Here is a 22,241-nt window from a genome sequence, read left to right as displayed (position 1 = left end):
TTAAGAATAATTAAATATCATGATTTAGACAAAGGTTGACTTAACACCATTATTATTAGTGATCAGGGTTCTGCCAAGAAATAAAGAAAATGTCTAGTCATGGTTATGAATCACAGGATAGTAGTGGTGCCTAACTTGCAACTAAAAGCTGAGGGATCATCTGTGAGGGAGCAGAAGGAACACTGGTAGCAGAAGTTGTTCATCCTCTGTTGGATCTCTCTGGCATGGTAAAAGTGGTGTTTTGTTCACAGGATTTGTTTTCTTTTACAGGCTACCACCCATCAAGGATGCCAAGCTACACAAGCAGAAGTGTAGACCCCAAAAGGTGAAGGATATTCAACCCCAGGAGGTGAATTCTAGTTTGGCCTGAGTCTGTCATTTCCATCCTTCTTACAATATGACCATGTCTGTCAGTTGTGTATAGTAGTACATAGAAATCAACCACACAACAACAAATAGTAAGAATTGTGAACTCTGCACACCCACATTGTCAATCTTCCCTTGTGTTTTGTTAACACAAAAGAGAATCCTAAAATAAAAAATCCCTTGTAGAAAGAGCTCATGAAATACAAAAAGAATAAAGGAGGAAATGTTACAGGTTCTCTCCCTCTCCTTCTCCCTCCTCCACCCGCACCCCGTCCTCTCCCCTCTCTAACCGCTCTCATTCTGTCCACTTTAAACTCTAAGTTTATTCTTACTTCAGGTAAGTTTTTCTCTCTATAATGTGATGCATATATTTGTATGCTTACCCATGTAATATGTAACATTATGACACAGCCTTTGCCATGTCTTACATGTTTAGGGCTTTCATCTGAAGTAAATCTATAGGACAGCATCAATGGTAATGTTTGTGATGGAAGTTATTCCTGGTATCCCTGGGGACATCCTGCTGTAAATGGTCGAACTTTGCTACTGAGATCTTACCTGTCTTATTTCCTGAAATAAGCTGGGAAAGGGTCACTTACCTTCAAGCTGTATTTGGGCACTTGATGGTTTCATTGTAAAGTTTGACATTTTCCTTTTAGATGAGTCAGATGAAAAAGCTCCATGTGTCTGATCTGCCCACTGAAAAGCAGGAGCCTCCACCTGATGTCGTGCGTTAACAACTTCCCTTCTCTTCCATCCAGTCCAACCTCAATGAAATGCTCCCAAAAGACAGAGACCACATTACTGATTCAGAATTTATGTTTATTCAGAGATTTATGTTCATATTAACTTAAAACACAATCTCTTCCACTAATCTTTTTTAAAATGCTAAATGTGAGAATATATCTGTACAATTTTACCTCTGAGCTTATCTCCCAAATTAAGAACCTAGATCTGGAAGTTGATAATAACAGAATGTTCATGTCCTAGTTGGTGTTTCTATTGTTGAATTAAAACATTGTGACTAGTCAACTTGAAGAGGAAAAGGTTTATTCCAGCTTCTATCTTATAAGTCTATCATTGAGGGAAGCCAGGGTAAACATTGGAGCAGAAACCAAGGAGGAATAATGCTAACTGAATTGCTTTTCTTGGCTTGATTAGCCTGATTTCTTATACAACTCAGGACTACCTCTCCAGTCTGGCGTCACCCATAATGAGCTAGTCTGTACCACATCAATCATAGATCAAGATGATATTACTGAGACCTGCCTTCATTTCAATCCTGTAAAGGCATATTCTTAATTGATATTTTCTCTTCTCAGATACAACTAGGTTTGTGTTAAGTTGGCAACTAGTACAATTCACCCTCTATATTATCCATTATTAATAAGTTTGGCATAGGTTATACAGATTAGACGACATTTATTTCTGCCCATTCTTGAGTTTGGGAATTCTAAAATTGAGAAGCTGGAAGTTCCTGGTGTCTGGTGAGGGCTGCTTCCTGGCTTTTAATTGAGGGGACAGGAGAAGAAAAAAATAGAAGGGGAGGAGAGAAAGATTAGGGAAAGAAGAGATACAATCATCTTTTTGTATCTTTCCACATAAAGACATGGATCCAATTCTTAGAATTCCATCTCAAGCTGTGAATGCCCCAAACTTAGTCATTACACCAGGGCTTAGGTCTTTAACATGGTATTTTTGTGGATACACAAAATTAAGTCCAAAGTAGCCCTTATCATCACGTAGGTGTTGACACTGTGGTTATATCTGGATTAGAGGCTCAGAACTAATTGAAAGTGTCAAACTCATGGGTATAGAAATATTCTTGTGGGTGAGTTTATAAAGTCTCTGTCCCTGAAAACTGTTAACCATTTCAGCATGCATATAACATTTTTGAAGAAACTACTCCAAGCTGATTTTCCCTTTTTATCTTCTTACTAGCTAATCACAAAGCCAAATTTCCCACCGCCACCAATTCCTGTTTCCTGGTAAGTATCCAATTCTCACTGGTGGATTTTCTGTCAACTGGCTCTAATTCACAGTGTTTTTGTCAATTCTCCCTAGTCTAGTATAACCCTATCATAGCACATTTGTTCTGGGGAACATTGGAAGGCAAGGCCTTCTTCTTTACTGATTTCCTATGGCTACTGAATCTTTACTGTAAAAACAATAGTTCTTTTATAAATGTTAAAAGTACTTAATATATCTACTGTATAAGGCAAATGTCTTCCAAAAAATTGTTTCTGGATGTTCATTCCAGAGGATATAAAATTAGATATTTATGAAGTTATTGCTAATTTTGTAAGAAGTAGAATGTGCAAAGCAGACATATGAAGGGAAGCTTGAATAAAAGTAAAGTCCTTTTTAATCTTTAGTAAATGGCAGAATCCATTTACTCATGTGTAGTTCCTTTATGCCTAGCTCTTTGTTGTATATAGAAGAGGAAGGGCCAAAGCTCCTTTTGTCAAGATGTCTCAGATTTAGTGAGCAAATTGGTCACACATGCCCGGTGTACCTAGCTCCTCAAATGCTATTAGTGCCGAAGTGTGTGATGCTAATGCAAAAACACTTGATGTCAACATGTGAAGCTGGTGAAGCCAAAGACCATTGACAGGGTATTTGGAATGTGAACTAGCCCCTGGAAAGTGGATTATACTTAAGTGACGAGGTGAGCAGTAATCCCACAAAGGAAGTAAACTTGGCTAAAGAAGGGAAAATGTGCCATTTATACTGACTGACTTAATTTTCTGTTTTATCCTAGCAACACAAAAGCACCTCCTCCACTATTTTTAGAGCAAGACCACTTCTGCACCCACATAAGCTATCTATAATGAAATTATTATTGTCTTCCCTTTTTCACTGCTAGGGCCAAGGAGAAAAGTCTCAACCATGTCACGTAAGGTGTTTACTGTGAGGCAGGGACTGGCATAAGTGCCTTGACTCTGAGTTTCCTTCATAACCTAAGTAAGGGAGACTGAAACAAATTCTCAGCTACAAAATCATGGTGACCCCAGTTTCTCATTTTTTCATAATAGTGCACAAGGATGGTGGAAATAAATGCAATACCCCATGTCAACCTCCCATCCATAACTGTCTTTGCACCTCATCCTTTGGTCAGGCTACTTGTCCTGGACTATTTCTCTATACTCATAACTCCCCCTCCCTTCCTCTGTTCTTATTCTGCAAATTACCTGCACCAACATTAGAATTGTAGAGTCAGAGTCTCACCTTCCATTCTGACGTTCTGATGCTTCTAATTCTTCATTGCTAAGTCATTACATAGTTTATACACTAGAGAGTAAGTTTTCATGGAATTCTTTTAAATTTTTATTAGTGTCAACTTATATCTACTTATTTAATTTTTTAGGATGCTTTGATCATCTGAGAGGTTTTTCTTTCTTTAAGGGACGCGAATGCAAAAGTATGAAGCAACAACTAAACCAGGGTCGATGATCAGATGGTCAGAGTGGAAGCGTTGATGTTTTGGAAGGAAAGGACATGTGCTTACTTCGTTCTTACTAGTGCTCTTGACCCTCAGAGATTAACATGTTCTGGTTTGTGCTATATTTTGAAGATTAAAACATTTAAGAAACACACATTTGAAAATATCCATGCTAATTTAAATGATCTCCTTTCCATACTCCTAGGGAGATGGCTAAAGGAATACATAAACTGTAAAACTCTAGTTGATCCCCTTTCCCCTTTATTTTTACTATAATGTTGACTGATAGCATGAATATCTTGAAGACCTTAATTTCCTCATTTGGATAGGAATGATGTACTCTCTAATGAAAATTAAACAGAACAGAAAGGACAAACAAAATCATAAGACACTGGGGGTGCATTCATTGCTAACTAAGTAGCAATGTATTGATTCTTTTTACTTGTCAAATTAGAACATCCGGTTTAAAAAATATATGTAAGCACCCTGTTCTATGTGTCCGTGCTACCCTTTCTCCTGACGTTTGTAGTAACCTTGTTATTTGGGAGTATTCTACAATCCAGTAAAATGTGTTTATTAGAAAAAATTGGTCACAGATATTTGTATGCTAACTACTGGCATGGTTAGAGGGAACCTCCCTTTCTAAATAGATAATGTTTCAGCTAAAGAAATGAACATAAACCAGAAGTCACAAACTAGGGACCTGCTGGCTTGGTTTGGATTACAGATGTATTTTATTTAGTCTAAATTAAAGATGTTGACCACACAGAGTTTATTTTTTAAACTGTTTTTGGTTTCTTAGGAATAAATTTTAACTTGCGAGATCGTGCATAAACATCTAAATTCCTGGATTGCAAGAAAAAAGTCAGATCGTCTGTCAACAACAGAACCATGTTGTCTTTAACATCTTCAGCTTCATTGACAGATAGTAGAACCAACATGGTTGGTTGGGTACCAAATACCCCCTTCCTTGTTTTAGGAACTCTAATTTAGTCTTGCTGTCCAGTTTTAGAATGATGGGCACAACTCATAACAATGCTAGCCCACTCAAAACAATCACAATTTTGTTTTTGCCAGAGATTTGTAAGTAGATGGGTAACTCCCCATTTTGTTCCTGTGGATGAGAGAGGAGACACGTTGGGAAATTTCTGAGGGATATTTCTCCATTCATCCTTTCTTCTGGTTGTTGACATCTGATACTTCTGCAGCTGTGCTGTGATCTGAAGACAAAGATGATGTGAACAAGATAGAGCCGGGAGATAAACAAAATTCAACTGCACTTCCTAAGATGTTATTGAACTGGTAGATTAACAATTATTGGAGTGGGTCCACTTTTTGCTAGGACTTCTTGTACAATCAATAAATTTTCCTTGTTGTCCAAAGCATGTCGAGCTGGGTTTTCTCTCACATGAAGCTGTGTTCACTCTAATGAGTGAAATAGCTTTAGCACTGCCAAGGTGCTGCTCCCCTATTATCTTGGTGGCATTCCCCTTTGTTATGTTTGGGCCATTGCATCTATTGCCAACACCCCTTGCCTCTGACAATCTTTTTATTCTGTATCTCAAGGGCAGACTTCCAGACTCAGTAATTCTAGAGTTCACCTACCAACTCTCAATGTCAGATGCTTGCTTTCCATGTGGGAGCTTTTGTGATTGGGTTTCTTAAGTACAGAGCTACTTTCATATGATTGAGTCTTGAGGTTAAGATGATAAACTTAGAACACTTTCTCCTGACCTGGAAATACATTCCAATTTCACATGAAGACTTAATTGGCTCTTGAGTAACCTTTAAGCCTCTGCCATTTTTGTTTGCTTGCTTGCCTATTTCCTGGCATTAATAACTATCTGAGACACAATTTACATTATCATTTTGTTTTGTTTTGCTTTTGAAACAACTACACTTACTTGCTATGTATGTCTGTGCTGGTCAGAGGACAAGAAGCAGGAGTTAGTTGTCTCCATTCAGGATGTGGGTCCTTTACCTACTGAGACATTTCACTGGCCCTCATATCATATAGAGTATGCATGAGGTGTGTGTGTGTGTGTGTGTGTGTGTGTGTGTGTGTGTATGTGTGTGTTCACACACCCATGCATACATGCATGTGGAGCTCAGAAAAATTTTTTAGTAGTGTCTGTTCTTTCCATCCATCTTTATGTGGGTTCCAGGGATTGAACTCAAGTCACTAGGCTTGCTCTGAAAGCACCTTACCTTCCAAACCATCCTTTTTTCCTTAGATCTTTTTCTATTTACATGTCAAATATTATCTTCTTTCCCTGTTTCCTGTCCAAAAACCCCCTATCCCATGCCCCACCCCCTTCTTCTATGAGGGTGTTTCCCCACCCACCCATTCCATCCAGCCTCCCTGACCTGACATTCCCCTACATTGGGGGGCTCCAGCCTTGGCAGAACCAAGGGCTTCTTCTCCCATTGTTGCCCAACAAGGCCATCCTCTGTTACATATGCAGCTGGAGCCATGGGGTCTGTTCATGTGTACTCTTTGGATAGTGGTTTAGTCCCAGGGAGCTCTGGTTGATTGGTACTGTTGTTCTTAATGGGTTGCAAGTCCCTTTAGCCATTTCAATCCTTTCTCTGACTCCTCCAATGGGGACTCTGTTCTCAGTTCAATGGTTTGCTGCTAGCATCCACCTCTGTATTTGTCATGCTCTGGCAGAGCCTCTCAGGAGACAGCTATATCAGGCTCCTCTCAGCATGTACTTCTCGGCACCAGCAATATTGTCTGAGTTTGGTGTCTGTATTTATATGGGCTGGGGCAGTCTCTGAATGGCCATTCCTTCAGTCGCTGCTCCAAACTTTGTCTCCATATCCTGTCCTGTGATTATTTTTGTTCCCCTTTTAAGAAGGATTGAAGCATCTCCATTTTGGTCATCCTTCTTCTTGAGCTTCATGTGGTCTGTGGATTGTATCTTGAGTAATCTGAGCTTTGGGGCTAATATCCACTTATCAGTGAGTACATTCCATGGGTTTTTTTTTTTTTGTGATTTGGTTACCTCACTCAGGATATTTTCTAGTTCCATCCATTTGCCTATGAATTTCTTGACTTCATTGTTTTTGATAGCTGAGTAGTACTCCATTGTGTAGATGAACCACATTTTCTGTATCCATTACTCTGTTGAAAGGCATTTGGGTTCTTTCCCGCTTCTAGCTATTATAAATAAGGCTGCTATGAACATAGTGGAACATATGTCCTTGTTATATGTTGCAGCATCATTCTTCTAAACCACCTTACCAGCCCTCACTTTATCTTTTTTAATGTTGAATATTAAAGTATCTTGAGCCTAGAACTCTCAAGTAGCCATTTATTTCATGCCTAGAGCATGAAAAATTAGTCATTTAATTATATATATATTATATATATATATATATATACATAAGAATGGTGTTTGAACATACTGTGATTTAATAAATGATGTTACTTTGTTCTTGACTAACCAAATAGTTCAAAAGTTCTTAATATATTTAATGGGCACTAATCACATCATCATCATCATCTTCATCATCATCATCATCATCATCATCATCATCATCATCTCTCTGTCTTTGTTTCTCTCTCTCTGTCTGTCTCTGTGTGGGTCTGTCTGTCTTTCTGTCTGTCTCCTTTATTATCTCTTTTTAAAAAAATAGCACAATCCACTTGAGCTTGACAACATCCTGTTCCTTCATTTATCTCACACACACTGTCTCTCCTGGTGTTTGTCTGAGTCCTTGGTCAGTTTAGAGAACTTCAGTTTGTTTTCACAGTTACTGATTTTATGTTGTCAATCTTCTTCCTTAATTCTAGTTTGTGTTGTCAGTGTTGCTCCCATTTGCTTGGTTGGCAGCGAGAGTCCTTTTCAAAACCTCTTTTGTACCAAAATTAATGCAGTATAACTTGTTAGCTAAGGTTAAGGGCAAAGTTCATGCAGTGATGGACAATCATGCAGATGTCATCTTCCTGAAGTTCCTTGTGTTGAACTCTGTGCTACTGGAGGAGCAGATCCTGAGAAGGACTGTAAGCAAACTGATTTTGAAGTGTGTTCATGCTATCATTGATGTAATGGGAAGTGAGAAATCAGGATTGGGAACCTTGAGAGGGCGGTTTAGTATGTCTCAGTGAAGGCTTCAACTAGCCACACTCCAGATTTGACCATGGCAGGAGTATTAAAATGGAGAAAAGTCATAATAAAAAAGAAAAAGACTTTATTGTTTAATGGCAACCAACCATAAATAACAGTTCTTCCAAGAGAGATGAGACCTTGGGTAGGATTACTTTTATAAATGGTCATAATTTCCAAAACAAAACAAAACAAACAAAAACAAAAACAAAAACAACAACAAAAAAAAAAAAAACACTGAAGGCTCTTTGCAGGCAACACTGGCAACCACATGGGGATTCTTTTAAAGCTAGGTGGGTATCTTGGCATAGACCCTAGGTTAGTTTATTATTCCTACACTTTTTCTTTGTGTGTTACTTACCTACTGTGTAGTTTTCTTGAAATCTGAAGGCTTTGGCATATATTGAACAGTTATAACAGTCTCCCTGAACAAGTATCACACTAGATCACAAGGTCCTCTAGTATGTGAGGGCAAGTTTAACCTCAAGAATTCTATGAGGGATAAGTCATTCTGTTCTTTAAAACATTATAATCTACTTCAAGGAGCTCGCATCTTGGAGAATAAATTCCAAGATGAGTACAGGCAAGAAATAAAACAATACATATCTATTCCTACAGCAGGGAGGAGAACCTGAAATTGTATCTAAAGCAATAACTCTACATTCCAAACAAAATACATATGGGAATTTTATTTATAATTTCTATACATAATGATATTGAAAGTTGTGGGTGACTTTCTCCCTAAGCATGTTCAACTTAATATCATCATTAAATCAAGATGACAGACACATATTTGATCATGCTTAGCTCAAGGTAATAGAACATATATTCCAAAAGGTCAAATGAACTCTTTGAACATGTTCAATTTAAATTATACTGATGGCATACAAAATGGCTCTAAGCATGCTCAGCTAATGTCATAAAAAATGACAGGCAGGGATGTTTCTGTATACTCTTATCTCCTGTTTCAGCAGAGAAACATTCAAAGATACTTCAAAGGTGGGTTAATATATAAGTTTTCATCTAAATGTCTGCCTCACCTAGAAGATAATGACTAATAAAACAAAGATGGTGCCCAAACAGTCCAGTTTATCATAACTCACACAGAAAAAGAAAAAGTAAAGACAGAAAAAGGAATATATGAAGACACAAGACAATGAAAACTGGTTGGTTACAAAATGCTAGTGACAGATGAAGTACTTCTCTGTAAGAGAAATTCCTTGAATGGCTTATAACATGGTGGTTTTCACCCTGATCCAGCATGCCACCAGGGGCCTCAGCAATAAGTCAAAGAACTGTTTACTTGAACTTCCAGAACTGCTATATTTTAAACTGAGGACTAGTAAAAAGTAGGATCACAGAAATGGTGGTGTCAAATGCCCAGTCTGAGGGGCCTGGGATTGTGAGTCCTGAGAGATGCACTACCTCAGCTCCAGAGGCCAGGTGTACAAGTCAACTTCATGGAAATCATTCCATTTTCATTTCAATGAAGACTTTTCACTGTCAGAACATCCCCAGGGTTGACTATCAGGCAATCACTTGGTTTAAACATGGCTTAAGCCACAAGAGAAAGCCCCAAATGGAGTAGTGCGCAATTACCTAAGCATAGTTCATTGTAATCACCAGAATTCACAAGAGTCAGAACACTACAAAGAACAAAACAACAACATCATCATAGGATCAGGTATTTCCCTTCTTTTTTTATCTTGATTAACTTGAGTATTTCTTATTTACATTTCGATTTTTATTCCCCTTCCCGGTTTCCCGGCCAACATCCCCCTAACCCCTCCCTGTCCCCTTCTATACCTATGTTTCCATTCCCATCCTTCCCCACTACTGCCCTTCCCCCAACAATCACCTTCACTGGGGATTCAGTCTTGGCAAGAACAAGGGCATCCCCTTCCACTGGTGCTCTTACTAGGCTATTCATTGCTACCTACGAGGTTGGATCCCAGGGTCAGTCCATGTATAGTCTTTGGGTAGTGGCTTAGTCCCTGGAATCTCTGGTTGGTTGGCATTGTTGTTCATATGGGGTCTCAAGCCCCTTCAAGCTCTTTCACTCCTTTCTCTGATTCCTTCAACGGAAGTTCTGTTCTCAGTTAAGTGGTTTGCTGCTGGCATTCGCCTATGTATTTGCTGTATTCTTGCTGTGTCTCTCATGAGAGTTCTACATCTGGTTCCTGTCAGCCTGCACTTCTTTGCTTCATCCATCTTATCTAATTTTGTGGCTGTATATGTATGGGCCACATGTGGGGCAGACTCTGAATGGGTGTTCCTTCTGCCTCTGTTCTACTTTGCCTCCCTATTCCCTCCCAAGGGTATTCTGGTTCCCCTTTTAAAGAAGGAGTGAAGCATTCACATTTTGGTCATCCTTTTTGAGTTTCATGTGTTCTGTGCATCTAGGGTAATTCAAGCATTTGGGCTAATAGCCACTTATCAATGACTGCACACCATATGTGTTTTTCTGTAATTCGGTTACCTCGCTCAGGATGATATTTTCCAGTTCCATCCATTTGCCTATGAATTTCATAAAGTCATTGTTTTTGATAGCTGAGTAATATTCCATTGTGTAGATGTACCACATTTTCTGTATCTATTCCTCTGTTGAAGGGCATCTGGGTTCTTTCCAGCTTCTGGCTATTATAAAGAAGCCTGCTATGAACATAGTGGAGCACGTAATCCACTATGTCTTTGTAATATGTTGGGGCATCTTTTGGGTATATGCCCAAGAGTGGTATAGCTGGGTCCTCAGGTAGTTCAATGTCCAATTTTCTGAGGAACCTCCAGACTGATTTCCTGAATGGTTGTGCCAGTCTGCAATCCCACCAACAATGGATGAGTGTTCCTCTTTCTCCACATCCTTGCCAGCATTTGCTGTCACCTGAGTTTTTGATCTTAGCCATTCTCACTGGTGTGAGGTAAAATCTCAGGGTTGTTTTGATTTGCATTTCCCTTATAACTAAAGATGTTGAACGTTTCTTTAGGTCTTTCTCAGCCATTCAGCATTCCTCGGCTATCAATTCTTTGTTTAGCTCTGAACTCCATTTTTATTAGGGTTATTTGTCTCCCTGCAGTCTAACTTCTTGAGTTCTAATCTGTTGGTTGTCATTTTGTCCTAACAACAGTATCCCTTGCCTTACAGAAGCTTTGTAGTTTTATGAGATCCCATTTGTCGATTCTTGATCTTAGAGCATAAGACATTGGTGTTTTTTTCAAGAAATTTTCTCCAATGCCTGTGTGTTCGAGATTCTTCCCCACTTTTTCTTCTATTAGGTTGAGTGTATCTGGTTTGATGTGGAGGTCCTTGATCCACTTGGGCTTAAGCTTTGTACAGGTTGATAAGAATGGATCGATCTGCATATGTCTACATGGTGACCTCCAGCTGAACCAGCATCATTTGCTGAAAAATGTAATCTTTCTTACATTGGATGGTTTTGGCTCCTTTGTCAAAAATCAAGAGACCATAGGTGTGTGGGTTCATTTCTGGGTCTTCAATTCTATTCTATTGGTCTATTTGCCTGTCTCTGTATCAATCCCATACAGTTTTTATCACTATTGCTCTGTAATACTGCTTGAGTTCAGGGATAGTGATTCCCCTGGAAGTCCTTTTATTGTTGAGGATAGTTTTAGCTATCCTGGGTTTTTTGTTATCCCAGATGAATTTGCAAATTGTTCTAACTCTCTGAAGAATTGGATTGGTGTTTTGATGGGGATTGCATTGAATCTGTATATCGCTTTTGGCAAAATGGCCATTTTTACTATATTAATCCTGCCAATCCATGAGTATGGGAGATCTTTCCATCTGCTGAGGTCTTCTTCAATTTCTTTCTTCAGAGGCTTGAAGTTCTTATCATATAGACCTTTTACTTGCTTGGTTAAAGTCACACCGAGGTATTTTATATTATTTGGGACTATATTATTTGGGACTATTATGAATGGTGTCATTTCCTAATTTCTTTCTCAACTTTTACTCTTTTGTGTAGAGGAAGGCTACTGATTTATTTGAGTTATTTTTATACACAGCTACTTTGCTGAAGGTGTTTATCAGATTTAGTAGTTCTCAGGTGGAACTTTTGGGATCACTTAAATATACTATCATATCATCTACAAATAGTGATATTTTGACTTCTTCCTTTCCAACATGTATCCCTTTGATCTCTTTTTGTTGTCTGATTGCTCTGGCTAGGACTTAAAGAACTATATTGAATAAGTAGGGAGAGATTGGGCAGCCTTGTCTAGTCCCTGATTTTAGTGGGATTGCTTCAAGTTTCTCTCCATTTAGTTTAATGTTAGCTACTGGTTTGCTGTATATGTGTTTTACTATGTTTAGGTTTGGAGCTTGAATTCCTCCTCTTTCCAGGTCTTTTATCATGAAGGGGTGTTGAATTTTGTCAAATGCTTTCTCAGCATATAATGAAATGATCTTGTGTTTTTTATCTTTCAGTTTATTTATATAGTGGATTACATTGATGGTTTTCCATACATTGAACCATCCCTGCGTACTTGGGATGAAGCCTACTTAATCATGATGGATGATTGTTTTGATGTGTTCTTGGATTTAGTTTGCAAGAACTTTATTGAGTATTTTTGCGTTGATATTCATAAGGGAAATTGGTCTGAAGTTCTCATTCTTTGTTGTGTCTTTGGGTGGTTTAGGTATAAGAGTAATTGTGACTTCATAGAAGCAATTCAGTAGCACTCTGTCTGTTTCAATTTTGTGGAATATTTTGGATAGTATTGGTATGAGGTCTTCTATGAAGGTCAGATAAAATACTCCACTGAACCCAGATTTCAAGAGTGGTTTTCAATCCCACCAACAATGCAGGAGTGTTCCTCTTTCTAAAGAATATTTAAATAAGAAATCAACAACAGATGATGTAGGGGACAATGCATTTATTAGACCCTATAATATGAAGTGGACTTTGTTAGAAGTATTCACATACTTATACATGTATATTCACCAACAGTGCTAAGCATTAAGCATCAGGTTTTACTACATACTATGTGTCACACTCTATTATAATACTTCTTATAGTGTAAAAACCTAAAAATCCACTCACTCCCAGTGACAAATTTTCGTAGCAGTGCCACACCTCCCAAACTTACTCAAAGAGCACAGCACAATGGTGACCATTCAAACATTTCAGCCTATGAGGACATGTCCTGTCAAATTAGCATGGCCATGCCTTCTTGTAAATTGTGTTCCTTATTCATCTCACCTTCTCACCTTTCAGAAACTTAGCATGGATACTCTTTACCTCTCTTTTAATTTTCAGAGTTTCAAGACCAGCTCTTTTCCAAGAAACACCTCTTAGAGAGGAGAATTTTATACCGTGTCATCTGTTTCATGTAGCTTGTGGAGCTTTAGAGCATTAGGAAGAAATGTATCATAGGACAATATCATATTTACTGTTTTGTCTAGTTAGAGGTTAAACAGAAGTAGCCTGCTATGTTTCAATCTACAACAAAACATAGTATTACTATATGGTTTAATGAAAGATTAAATTTATGATGAGGTTGATATTTTTGACAACTTGACACAAGTTGGAGTTTATGGGGAGGTAATCAAAATTATGAAAATGCTCCCATAAGTTTGGCTTGTAGACAAGTCATTGGAGGCATTATCAGAATTAACAATTTAGGAGGGCACAGATCATGGTGGGTAGTGCTACCCTTGACCTTGTAATCCTGAAATATATGAGAAAACAGTTTGTGAGAGCTATGCTGAGCAAGCAAGTAAGCTGTACTCATGTATGGCTTCTGCTTTATTTCTTAACTCCAGCTTTTTGTCCTGATTCATTTTCTAAGATGTCTTCCATCTGTGATGTCCTGTTACCTGGAGTTTTAAGCGAAAATAAACCCTATCCTCCCCACATTGCTTTTTCTAGTGCTGTTTCGTCATAGCAATATAAACTTAGTTTAAAAAAAAGTTAAATGATTACTGCTCTGGTCAATCTTAAATATTAAATATATATTGTAAATATATAAATATATTTACATGTATATATAAATAATTTAAATAGATAAAGTATATATAAATTTAATATTAATTAATACTGAAATATATTATTAAATAAATAATAATCTTCAATGATGATATATGATCACATGTTTCTGTTTTCCCTGTTTATTTCTTAATAAGAGCACATTTGTGTGCAACTTATTTTAATGTAGCAATTCTCAAAATAGAACTATGGCCAGAATGGGCTGGGTAATGATTTTTTTGGGTGCTCTTGTGTGCATTACAGAAGAGTTAACACTATCCCTGAGCTCTTTCTACTAGATATCAGTGAATATGTCCAGTTCCAACTATTACAAGGTGCAAAGTTCAAAAGACACTGATATCATGAAAACATTTTAATTGGAAACAATCTTTCTATTCATTTATTGCTGCAGAAAGCAAAGAAATCAATATTCAATGAGCTCTCATGAAATAATTTCTATGTACAATTTTCTATATTTTTTGAAAATGTATCAAATAAAGTTTACATTCAGATGGCAAATTTGTGACTGAAAAGATGGTTCATCAGTTAAGAGGGCTGGTTTCTTTTGAATAGACCCAGTTTCAGTGCCTATATCCCACATGGCTACTCACAGTCATATATAAAACTCCAGTTCCATGTGGCAGCTCTAATGCACTCTTATAGACTCCATATATTCCCGCACACACGTGGTGCATATAAAATCCTGAAAGATTACACAGAAACACACAAGTGAAAATAAATAAATATTTTAACAATACCAAATATACCCAAAATTTAAGACTATTATTGAAATATAAAATACTGTCTAAATCAAATTATCTTCTAAGCATTTGTGAATATGCCCATATGTTACAGTTGCTTTGAAGTTTGATTAGAGAAACTTATTTTTGACATTGACAGAAATTACTGCAGAAACTTTTAACTCATCAAAGTATTGAGAACAAATGACTATTGAATGTTCAACCTTAAGTAAGACATCATTTCCCTGTCTTCAAATGTCATTTAACATTGTGGGAGAGGGAGTGAAATGAATATGAGAGCTGGAGGAAAAGTGTAGTTGTATGGGCCAATCTTTAAGGCAGAACATGCCCAAAACCACCTGTAACAGCAGTTGGTTGTCAATATGGCAATGTTGTTCACATTATTATGGCTTTACAGTCATGAAAAATATAGGAGTACAGGCTTTATGGAACCTCTTTTGTTGATAAAGAAAGTCACTACAGTGAAGCCCATGACAGGAGAGCATGTTGTTTCCTGCAACAATAAATGAATAGAAATGTGGTTTCTAATTAAAATGTTTTCCCTACATCCCTGTCTTTGTGACTTAAACTTTTTCACAGTTAGGATCAGTCATATTTCACTGATATTGAGGGTAGATAGAGCTTAGGAATGCTGCTAAGTCTTTTGTAATTCACACAAGAGCACCCATAAAAACCATTTCCCACCCCATTCTGGCTATAGTTCTATCTTTTTTTAAATATCCAAACAATAGTACTTTATTGAAAAAAGGTTATTTTAAATGGATACAAAGTTGAAGTGTGAAATGTTTTCAAAATACATTTCTACAAGTACAAGTTACTTCTTAGTGAAAGAGCAAGTATTTGTTAGCAAAAGCAGTAAAACTGAAGGGGATTAGAATTGTGGCTGCAAGACCTCACATGTACACTGCCATCCTTAAATGTCAGCTGGTCCTAAGTGGCACCCTTAACTCACAAACAGGGAACTCAGACTGAATGCTTGGGAATTCCTTCCTTTTTGTTGGTTTGCTTTTGTTTTTAAATCTTTCTCCAACAAAACTAATATCAAAATAAGCCAAAGGACCGCATGGGTCCACTTTAAAGTCACTGACACTTTTCCTTGTAGGAACTTCACACAATGAACTTCCCTGACTGCTCACAGTGATGCGATGTGAAGAGGTAAAGTGAGCAAATGCATTTCCTTTGTAATTGATAAATAACCATTCTTTTTTTTTTCCAGAGCTGAGAACCCAGAGCCTTGTGCTTGCTAGGCAAGTGCTCTACCACTGAGCTAAATCCCCAACCATAAATAACCATTCTTAAGCTTCACTTTATTCATCCTATTGATTTTTGGCCTGAATTAAATGTAAATCCCTGCCTCATCATCAATCAAGCACTTCCTCCTGCAGCAAATGAAAGAAAGCACACAGCTAGCACCGGCTCTGCTTCTCCACACCTCTGCCTCCTTTATTCACCTGCCTCTTCCTGTCTAAGACCACTAACTGACAGAAAAGTAGAAAAGGGAAGTGCTGGAATGTAAACCAGGCCTGACTCTGCTCACTTGCTTGGGGCACAGATCTGAAAAGCCTTTCATTCATGTCATGAAGACATTTATATTACACAAACTGAAGAAAATGACAGTGGCGGAAAACAGATGAGACAGTCTGCATGTTAAAAAACAAAAAACAAAACAAACAAACCAAACCAAAAAAAAACCCACAGCACTGTTATTTCTCTTTCAATAGGAGAATCACTGAAAAGGGGAAGAGTTAGAGGAAAACCTGGCAGACATTTTGGGCTTCAAGTGGCTTTTTGTGCAAGAGCACACCCAATCCCAAGCCTGGGTTTGGACCCATGCCAGCCAAAGACTATGATTTCCACTGCCGTGGCTGATCTTTTGCACCTAGTTATAGAAAGTACATTAAAGTGCAGTATAAAATATAAAAATTTTGGTTTCTTTAAAAAAAAAGTATTGCCTTTTTAGTTGAGTAAAAAGTTTACTGACTCTTCCTTATAAAGAGTCTTGTTACAACTGAAGCTGGAGCTCATAGCTGCTTTGGTTCTCTCCACAGCACAGCATAATCACCACCCACAGTATAAAAAGTCCTTGTAGTGAGTTTTCTCTACAGGGGTTTGAAAATGATCTGACACTAGAATCCGGAGCTGTTAAAATTCAACCCTGAAATCCTGCTTTTTAAAAGCTATTCAAGTATAAACATGTATCTCATTAGATAATGCTCTTCAGGTCTACTGGTTAACAGATAATGGTGCAGATGAATTAACCAAATGAACTTCAGCAGCAAAATTGGTTTTAGGTGTTCTGTACAAATATAAAGTTAACAGTGTGACTTCATTCTAATAAGCAAACATCTTGCCACCAAGTATGCACAGCCACTTCTCTCACAGGTACAGCATGTCCACCACACAGGGACATTCTGAGCAAACAAAAATGGCTGGATAGAAATCAAGAGTACTTGTCAGTGATTAGTCATGCCAGCTATAATGAAGAAATTCACTATTAAGAGTATACATGTTGACAGATTCTTATCTGTATTATATGTATGTTAGAAACATGTAATGTTAGAAATAAATTCTAATATTAGTTGTTTAGGAGGAATAAAATTTTTTCAGTTTTCCTCACAAAATTTAAAATGTAACATAGCAATGAAATATAAATGTTAAAGGTACTTCATACCAAAAGGAGTTGAGGGGTTGGAGGGAGAAAGAAGGAAAAGGAAAAAGAATAAAACCAAAAATCAAAACCATCAAATGTTAAAACAAAACAAAACAAAACACACCAAAACAACTGAAATCCTCAGACACAGGCACTTCAATGTAGATGGGTACCCTTCCATGGGGCTAAGAAACTTGATGCTGTAGCACTTATCAGGAAGACTTTCTTTTTATCCAAAATGTTTCCAATATGAAAACTCTACCTCACACATGGTGCCCAAGAGTGCTGCTGTCACTGTCACCACTATGCATCTGCATCTGCATCCTAGCAATCATCTCTTGCATGTGGCAGAGCTCAGCCTCCTTTTAAAGCAAGATCTGGTCTTTATTCATGCCCTCATTCTCTACTTTCTTGCTGCCTCTCTTCAGCCTCTCAGAACGGAAGTTTTCATAGTGAAGGTCTTGGGTCACTTCCTGTAGGTCCTGCATGTGGGTGATGAGCATTGTTCTCAGCTTCAGAAAGTCACTGTGTTCTGGGTTCTCCACTTCTACAATGCCCCACGGGTAGAGATGGCCTATAACCTTCTTGCCCTTGGCTTCAATCAACTGGTTAGAGCCAACCACAGAGAATGGGGACACTGGCCTTGAGAAGTCTAGTCTGTTCCTTAAAGTCTTCATCTTCATCTGATTCTGCATCAGGTAAATGATAGATTTTAATGCTGTGCTCTTTAATTTTATCCAAAATCCTTTCCTTTAGCCGCTCCCACTCCTTCAGAGTAAGAGTGTCAGCTTTCGCAATGACAGGCACAATATTCACCTTATTGTGTATCGCTTTCATAAATGCAACATCTAAAGGCTTCAGTCCATGTCCAAAAGATGAAATGAAGTAGAAGCAACAATGTACCCTGTTATCAGTGATGAGCCGCCTGTTCAGTCCACTCTCATCATGTAGGTAGCGTTCAAACTGCTCATCAATGTAGAGTAGGAGATAATTGTCTTGAAACAATCCCTGCAGTGGATGCCATCCCCATAGACAGGCGTGTCCAATACTGTAAGCCGCAGCTTGACACCCTGCTCTTCAATTTCAACTGTTGAAGCTTCTATCTGAACGGTTCTTTTGATTTTTTTCTGCAGCTCCAGGAATAACTCTTTCTGAGTAGGGATCAGTCAAGAATAAGCTGTTTATGAGAGTTGATTTTCCTAGACCAGATTCACCATCCACCATCAAAGTGAACTCGAACCCCTTTTTCACTGATTTTCAGTGAACTTGATTGGGAAGATTTGCAAATCCAACATAGCCAGGAGTTTCTGGATTTATAAACTGGGTTGGTTGTTGCTTAGACATCTTTCTTGACTTTTCAGTCTATCCGTTAACATGCTGGAGAATGCTCATCAGGCAACAACACAGACCTGCCCCGCCCCTATAGTTCTATCTTAATTGCTGCATTAAAATAAGGTTCACACAAATGTGCTCTTCACAGGAAATAGTCAGGAATGAATAGCAGTATGTGACCAGGTATAGCAAAGCAGTAATTATTTAAGTTTCTCAAATTAAGGTGAGCAAAATCAACATGGGGAGGATAGGGATTTCAGCTTACAACTCCAGGTCACAGAACATCATAGATGAAAATCATAAGTATCTCTTCCCTGGGAGACCTTTGTGTGAATCTGTGAAACTGAAACCTGGAGTACATTGGAAACCCAAGGATGTTGGATGTGCCAGAGCCTAGGAAGGCCTTCTAGGAAAAGCAGCATACAGAAAGTGGAACCAGTCAAAGGGAGAGAAATGTGTGTATTGCAGGCAGTAAATCTGGGAAGGAAGAACCATGTAAGGCCTTTGAATTTGGAAATCAAGCTACAGGACTTGGAATTTGCCATAATATATATATTTTAAACTTCTTGTTTTGGTCCAGCACTTTATCAATGTGGTCTCTGCTCATTTTTGGAATGATAATGTAGAATCTGTGCTATTGCATGTTGGAAGTTGTGGGACCGTGAAAGCCACCTTGATTTCTGGTTGAGGAGGAGACCAGGTTCATCACTAGCCACAGCACTCCATAGATTTGTGGCCATCAGTCACATAAGGGAAATGCCCCCAAACCCTCCACAGGTTAGAGAACATGACCACAGGTGACATAGGCTAAAGACAGATCTCCATTATAATGAGGTACCTAATGGCCTGGGGGCTTAGCCAATACAATTTTATTCCCAGACACTCATCCCTGAAAAATGTCTTTAACCTCAGGGCCACCCAAAGAAGTGGGGTATGTTTTTACTCATACAATTTCCTCCATGGCAATAGATGCCTTAAAACCATAGACTGCCTCTTTTCATCGGGATCTGCTGTGGGGTGCCATGAAGAAGGCCTGTAGAGCTGCCATCTAATCTCCAGTAGAAGGCCTCCCTTTGCTCACAGTAACAGCCGCCACCAAGCTCAAGCCTACTGCCATCAAGGCAAGGACTACCCCACAGAACCAGCTGGAGTCCCTCCTCTTTCCCTCTTGGCCCTGGGCTAGATCTAGCCTGTGGGCATCCATTCCATTCTCAGCTCTTCTGCAGCATCCCATTGGTGCCTGGATGCCCAAGAGCCTGAGAACCAGACAGCACTGGTCTTTTTGTAGACCCAAAGAAACCCAGAGCCAACTCTGGCTGTGTTTTGCACCACAGCCTGTGCTTCCTGGAGCAGTGTCCCGCAGCTTCCCACAGCTTGACAACCTCCACGTGGCAGCGTGAGGCAAGCATGTTCAAACTTCCTGTGTCCTGCCTCCTAAGTGGCTGGATCCCTGTGGCAGAGTAGAAGCAGGACCACACAATAATCCTAAAGGAAGTGTGTAATTTGCTTTGAATTTACAGGGAGTTACAAATAAGAGATTTTTCTCTTGTCAGGGTAGCCTTAGACTCTTAAACTGTGTTGAGACTGTGAAAGACTGTTGACACTTTTGAAGATGGAGTAAATACATTTTGCATTATGATATGGTCAGGAACCTGGTGGCCATGGAGTTGAATGTGGTGGTTTGAATGATATTGTCTCACATAGCCTTATGTATTTGAATGTTTGGTCCCAAGATGGTTTGTTTAACTTTTTTGGAAGGAGTAAAGTATTTAGTCTGGTTGAAGGAGGCTTGCCACTGGAGATAGACTTTGAGGTTTCAAATAATTTAACCCATTCCAGTCCTCCTTCTCTGTTCCTCAGCCTCCAACTTGTGGATTATGATGTAAACTCACAGCTGTTCCTGCTACCATAGTTTTGAACTGCCATATTGTACAGCAACCCTCTCAAACTATAAGTTCCAAATTAAATGCTTCATTTTTAAGTTGCATGGGTCAGGCCATTTTATCACAGCAACATAAAAGTAACTAAGGCAAGTATACTTGCTCCAAAAAGGAATTCCAGCTACTTGGGAAGCTAAGACAGGGGAATTTACTGATCTGAAAACACTGTATCACAATAAAAAAGATAAAATAGATAGTGTACACAGTAGATAGCCTTCTAGTTTTTTTCTATAACCTGTCACATAGGTAAATCAATAGTTAAGTCTTAAATTTTTTGAGATTATAGCATTATTTCAAAATTTACCTTTCACCTTCTTTTCATACCCCTCCATGTGAACTGCCTTTTATTCAAGTGGTTGGATTTTCTTCAATTATTGTCATATACATATATGCATACAAACACACATACTTAAATACCACATAAATAAAACCTGCTCAGTCTATATAGTGTTACTTGACTATACATGTTTTCAGGGATGGCCATTTTGTATTGGATAAACAATTGGTGTGCTCTTCTCTGGAGAAGGGTATTTCTCCATCTCTCAGCTTTCTTTAATTTTCTAGTAGTGCTTTTTCTAGGGCAAAGACCTCAAGAGCTCTGCCCCTTCCACATTAACATGTATATTCTTCTCATTTTTATTTGGGTCATATTTGAGTAGTCATGTTGGTGGGAATTTATGGGTATAGCTTCTGATATTTCTAGAAGGCACAACCTTACAGAAAATCTTTGTTTCTCTAACTATACTAAAATGCTGATGGTAACTTCTAAAAAGTCCTAAAAATGTTCTTGCTCTTTCTGAGGGTAAAAAGCTGCTGGCTTAGGCTATTGACACCTAACAGCTGGCGATTAAGTAATGTGTTCTTTGTGTTCTGTCTCAGTAGGAACTGTACATGGCTCTAAATTTCAGCCTGCTAGTAGAAGTCACTAGAAGAAAAAGGGATTCTTTGAAAAGTGATTATAGCATTTATTTCTAAGTTGTAAACAGTTTCCTATGAAAGCTCTCTAAAAAAGGGGGAAATGGAATGAATGAAAAAGGAGGATAAGGGAAAATTGTTATTTGCCTCTTTGTCTAAGAAGCATTCTGTCCAAAAATGTTCTCCTCAGCTCAGTTCTAATTCTTCTTTTTGTCCTCAGCACTTACATATGTTTAAGAATACATGATCACGGGGTTGGGAATTTAGCTCAGTGGTAGAGCGCTTGCCTAGCCAAGGGCCCTGGGTTCGGTCCCCAGTTCCAAAATAAAGAAGAAAAAAAAAAGACTACATGATCACATGGTAAAAGTTCATCACAAGTTCATACAAAATTCAAATCATAAATTGAAATAGACGTTTACAATAGAGAATTTTTACATGCATATCCATTAGGAGTAATTATCTGGCTAAACATTCATCATATATCACAGCCCCACAGGGTCACTGGGAGTTAAAAAACCATAATTAAGTCATTAATGAAGTTTTCTATAGATAAACCCAGTCAATATGTTATCTTCTGTCCTTGCACCTATAATAAATTGTTATTTTCATTTTTATGACTTTTGGTTAATGGTTTTGCAACCTCTTGGAATGTACTCTGAATAATAGAAAGTCTTGAAGCAATTAACTGGTGACACATGGGATACTACCAGACTTCTCATTGCAGTTTTGACTATCAGGA

The 22,241-nt window shown here is 38.3% G+C and overlaps 1 protein-coding gene and 1 pseudogene across 27 annotated transcripts in view; one reads left to right on the top strand and one right to left on the bottom strand.

Moving 5' to 3' along the window:
- Positions 1 to 22,241, top strand: part of Adam28 (ADAM metallopeptidase domain 28) — a 124,912-nt gene that overhangs the window by 61,127 nt on the left and 41,544 nt on the right. For 5 of the 27 annotated variants that reach the window (XR_015637921.1, XR_015637928.1, XR_015637930.1 and 2 more), the window contains exons 20-21: positions 271 to 349; positions 2,308 to 2,354. Coding sequence is in view for 13 of the 27 variants with exons in the window: in XM_087585287.1 (XP_087441413.1) it covers positions 271 to 349; positions 2,308 to 2,354 (126 nt within the window). In the remaining 14 variants the exon portion in view is untranslated. Of the gene's footprint in view, positions 1 to 270; positions 350 to 1,025; positions 1,095 to 2,307; positions 2,359 to 3,771; positions 4,584 to 4,610; positions 4,780 to 4,885; positions 5,195 to 22,241 lie in introns of those variants that run through there. The other 22 variants (XR_015637922.1, XR_015637926.1, XR_015637920.1 and 19 more) reach the window with 16 other exon arrangements.
- Positions 17,579 to 18,572, bottom strand: Septin2-ps1 (septin 2, pseudogene 1; annotated as a pseudogene).

Source organism: Rattus norvegicus, chromosome 15 (assembly GCF_021556685.1).
Source record: "Rattus norvegicus strain SHRSP/BbbUtx chromosome 15, alternate assembly SHRSP_T2T, whole genome shotgun sequence".
In the NCBI taxonomy this organism is placed as follows: Eukaryota; Metazoa; Chordata; class Mammalia; order Rodentia; family Muridae; genus Rattus; species Rattus norvegicus.
Note: the sequence above shows the minus strand (reverse complement) of the source record. Positions and strands in the feature narration are given on the sequence as shown.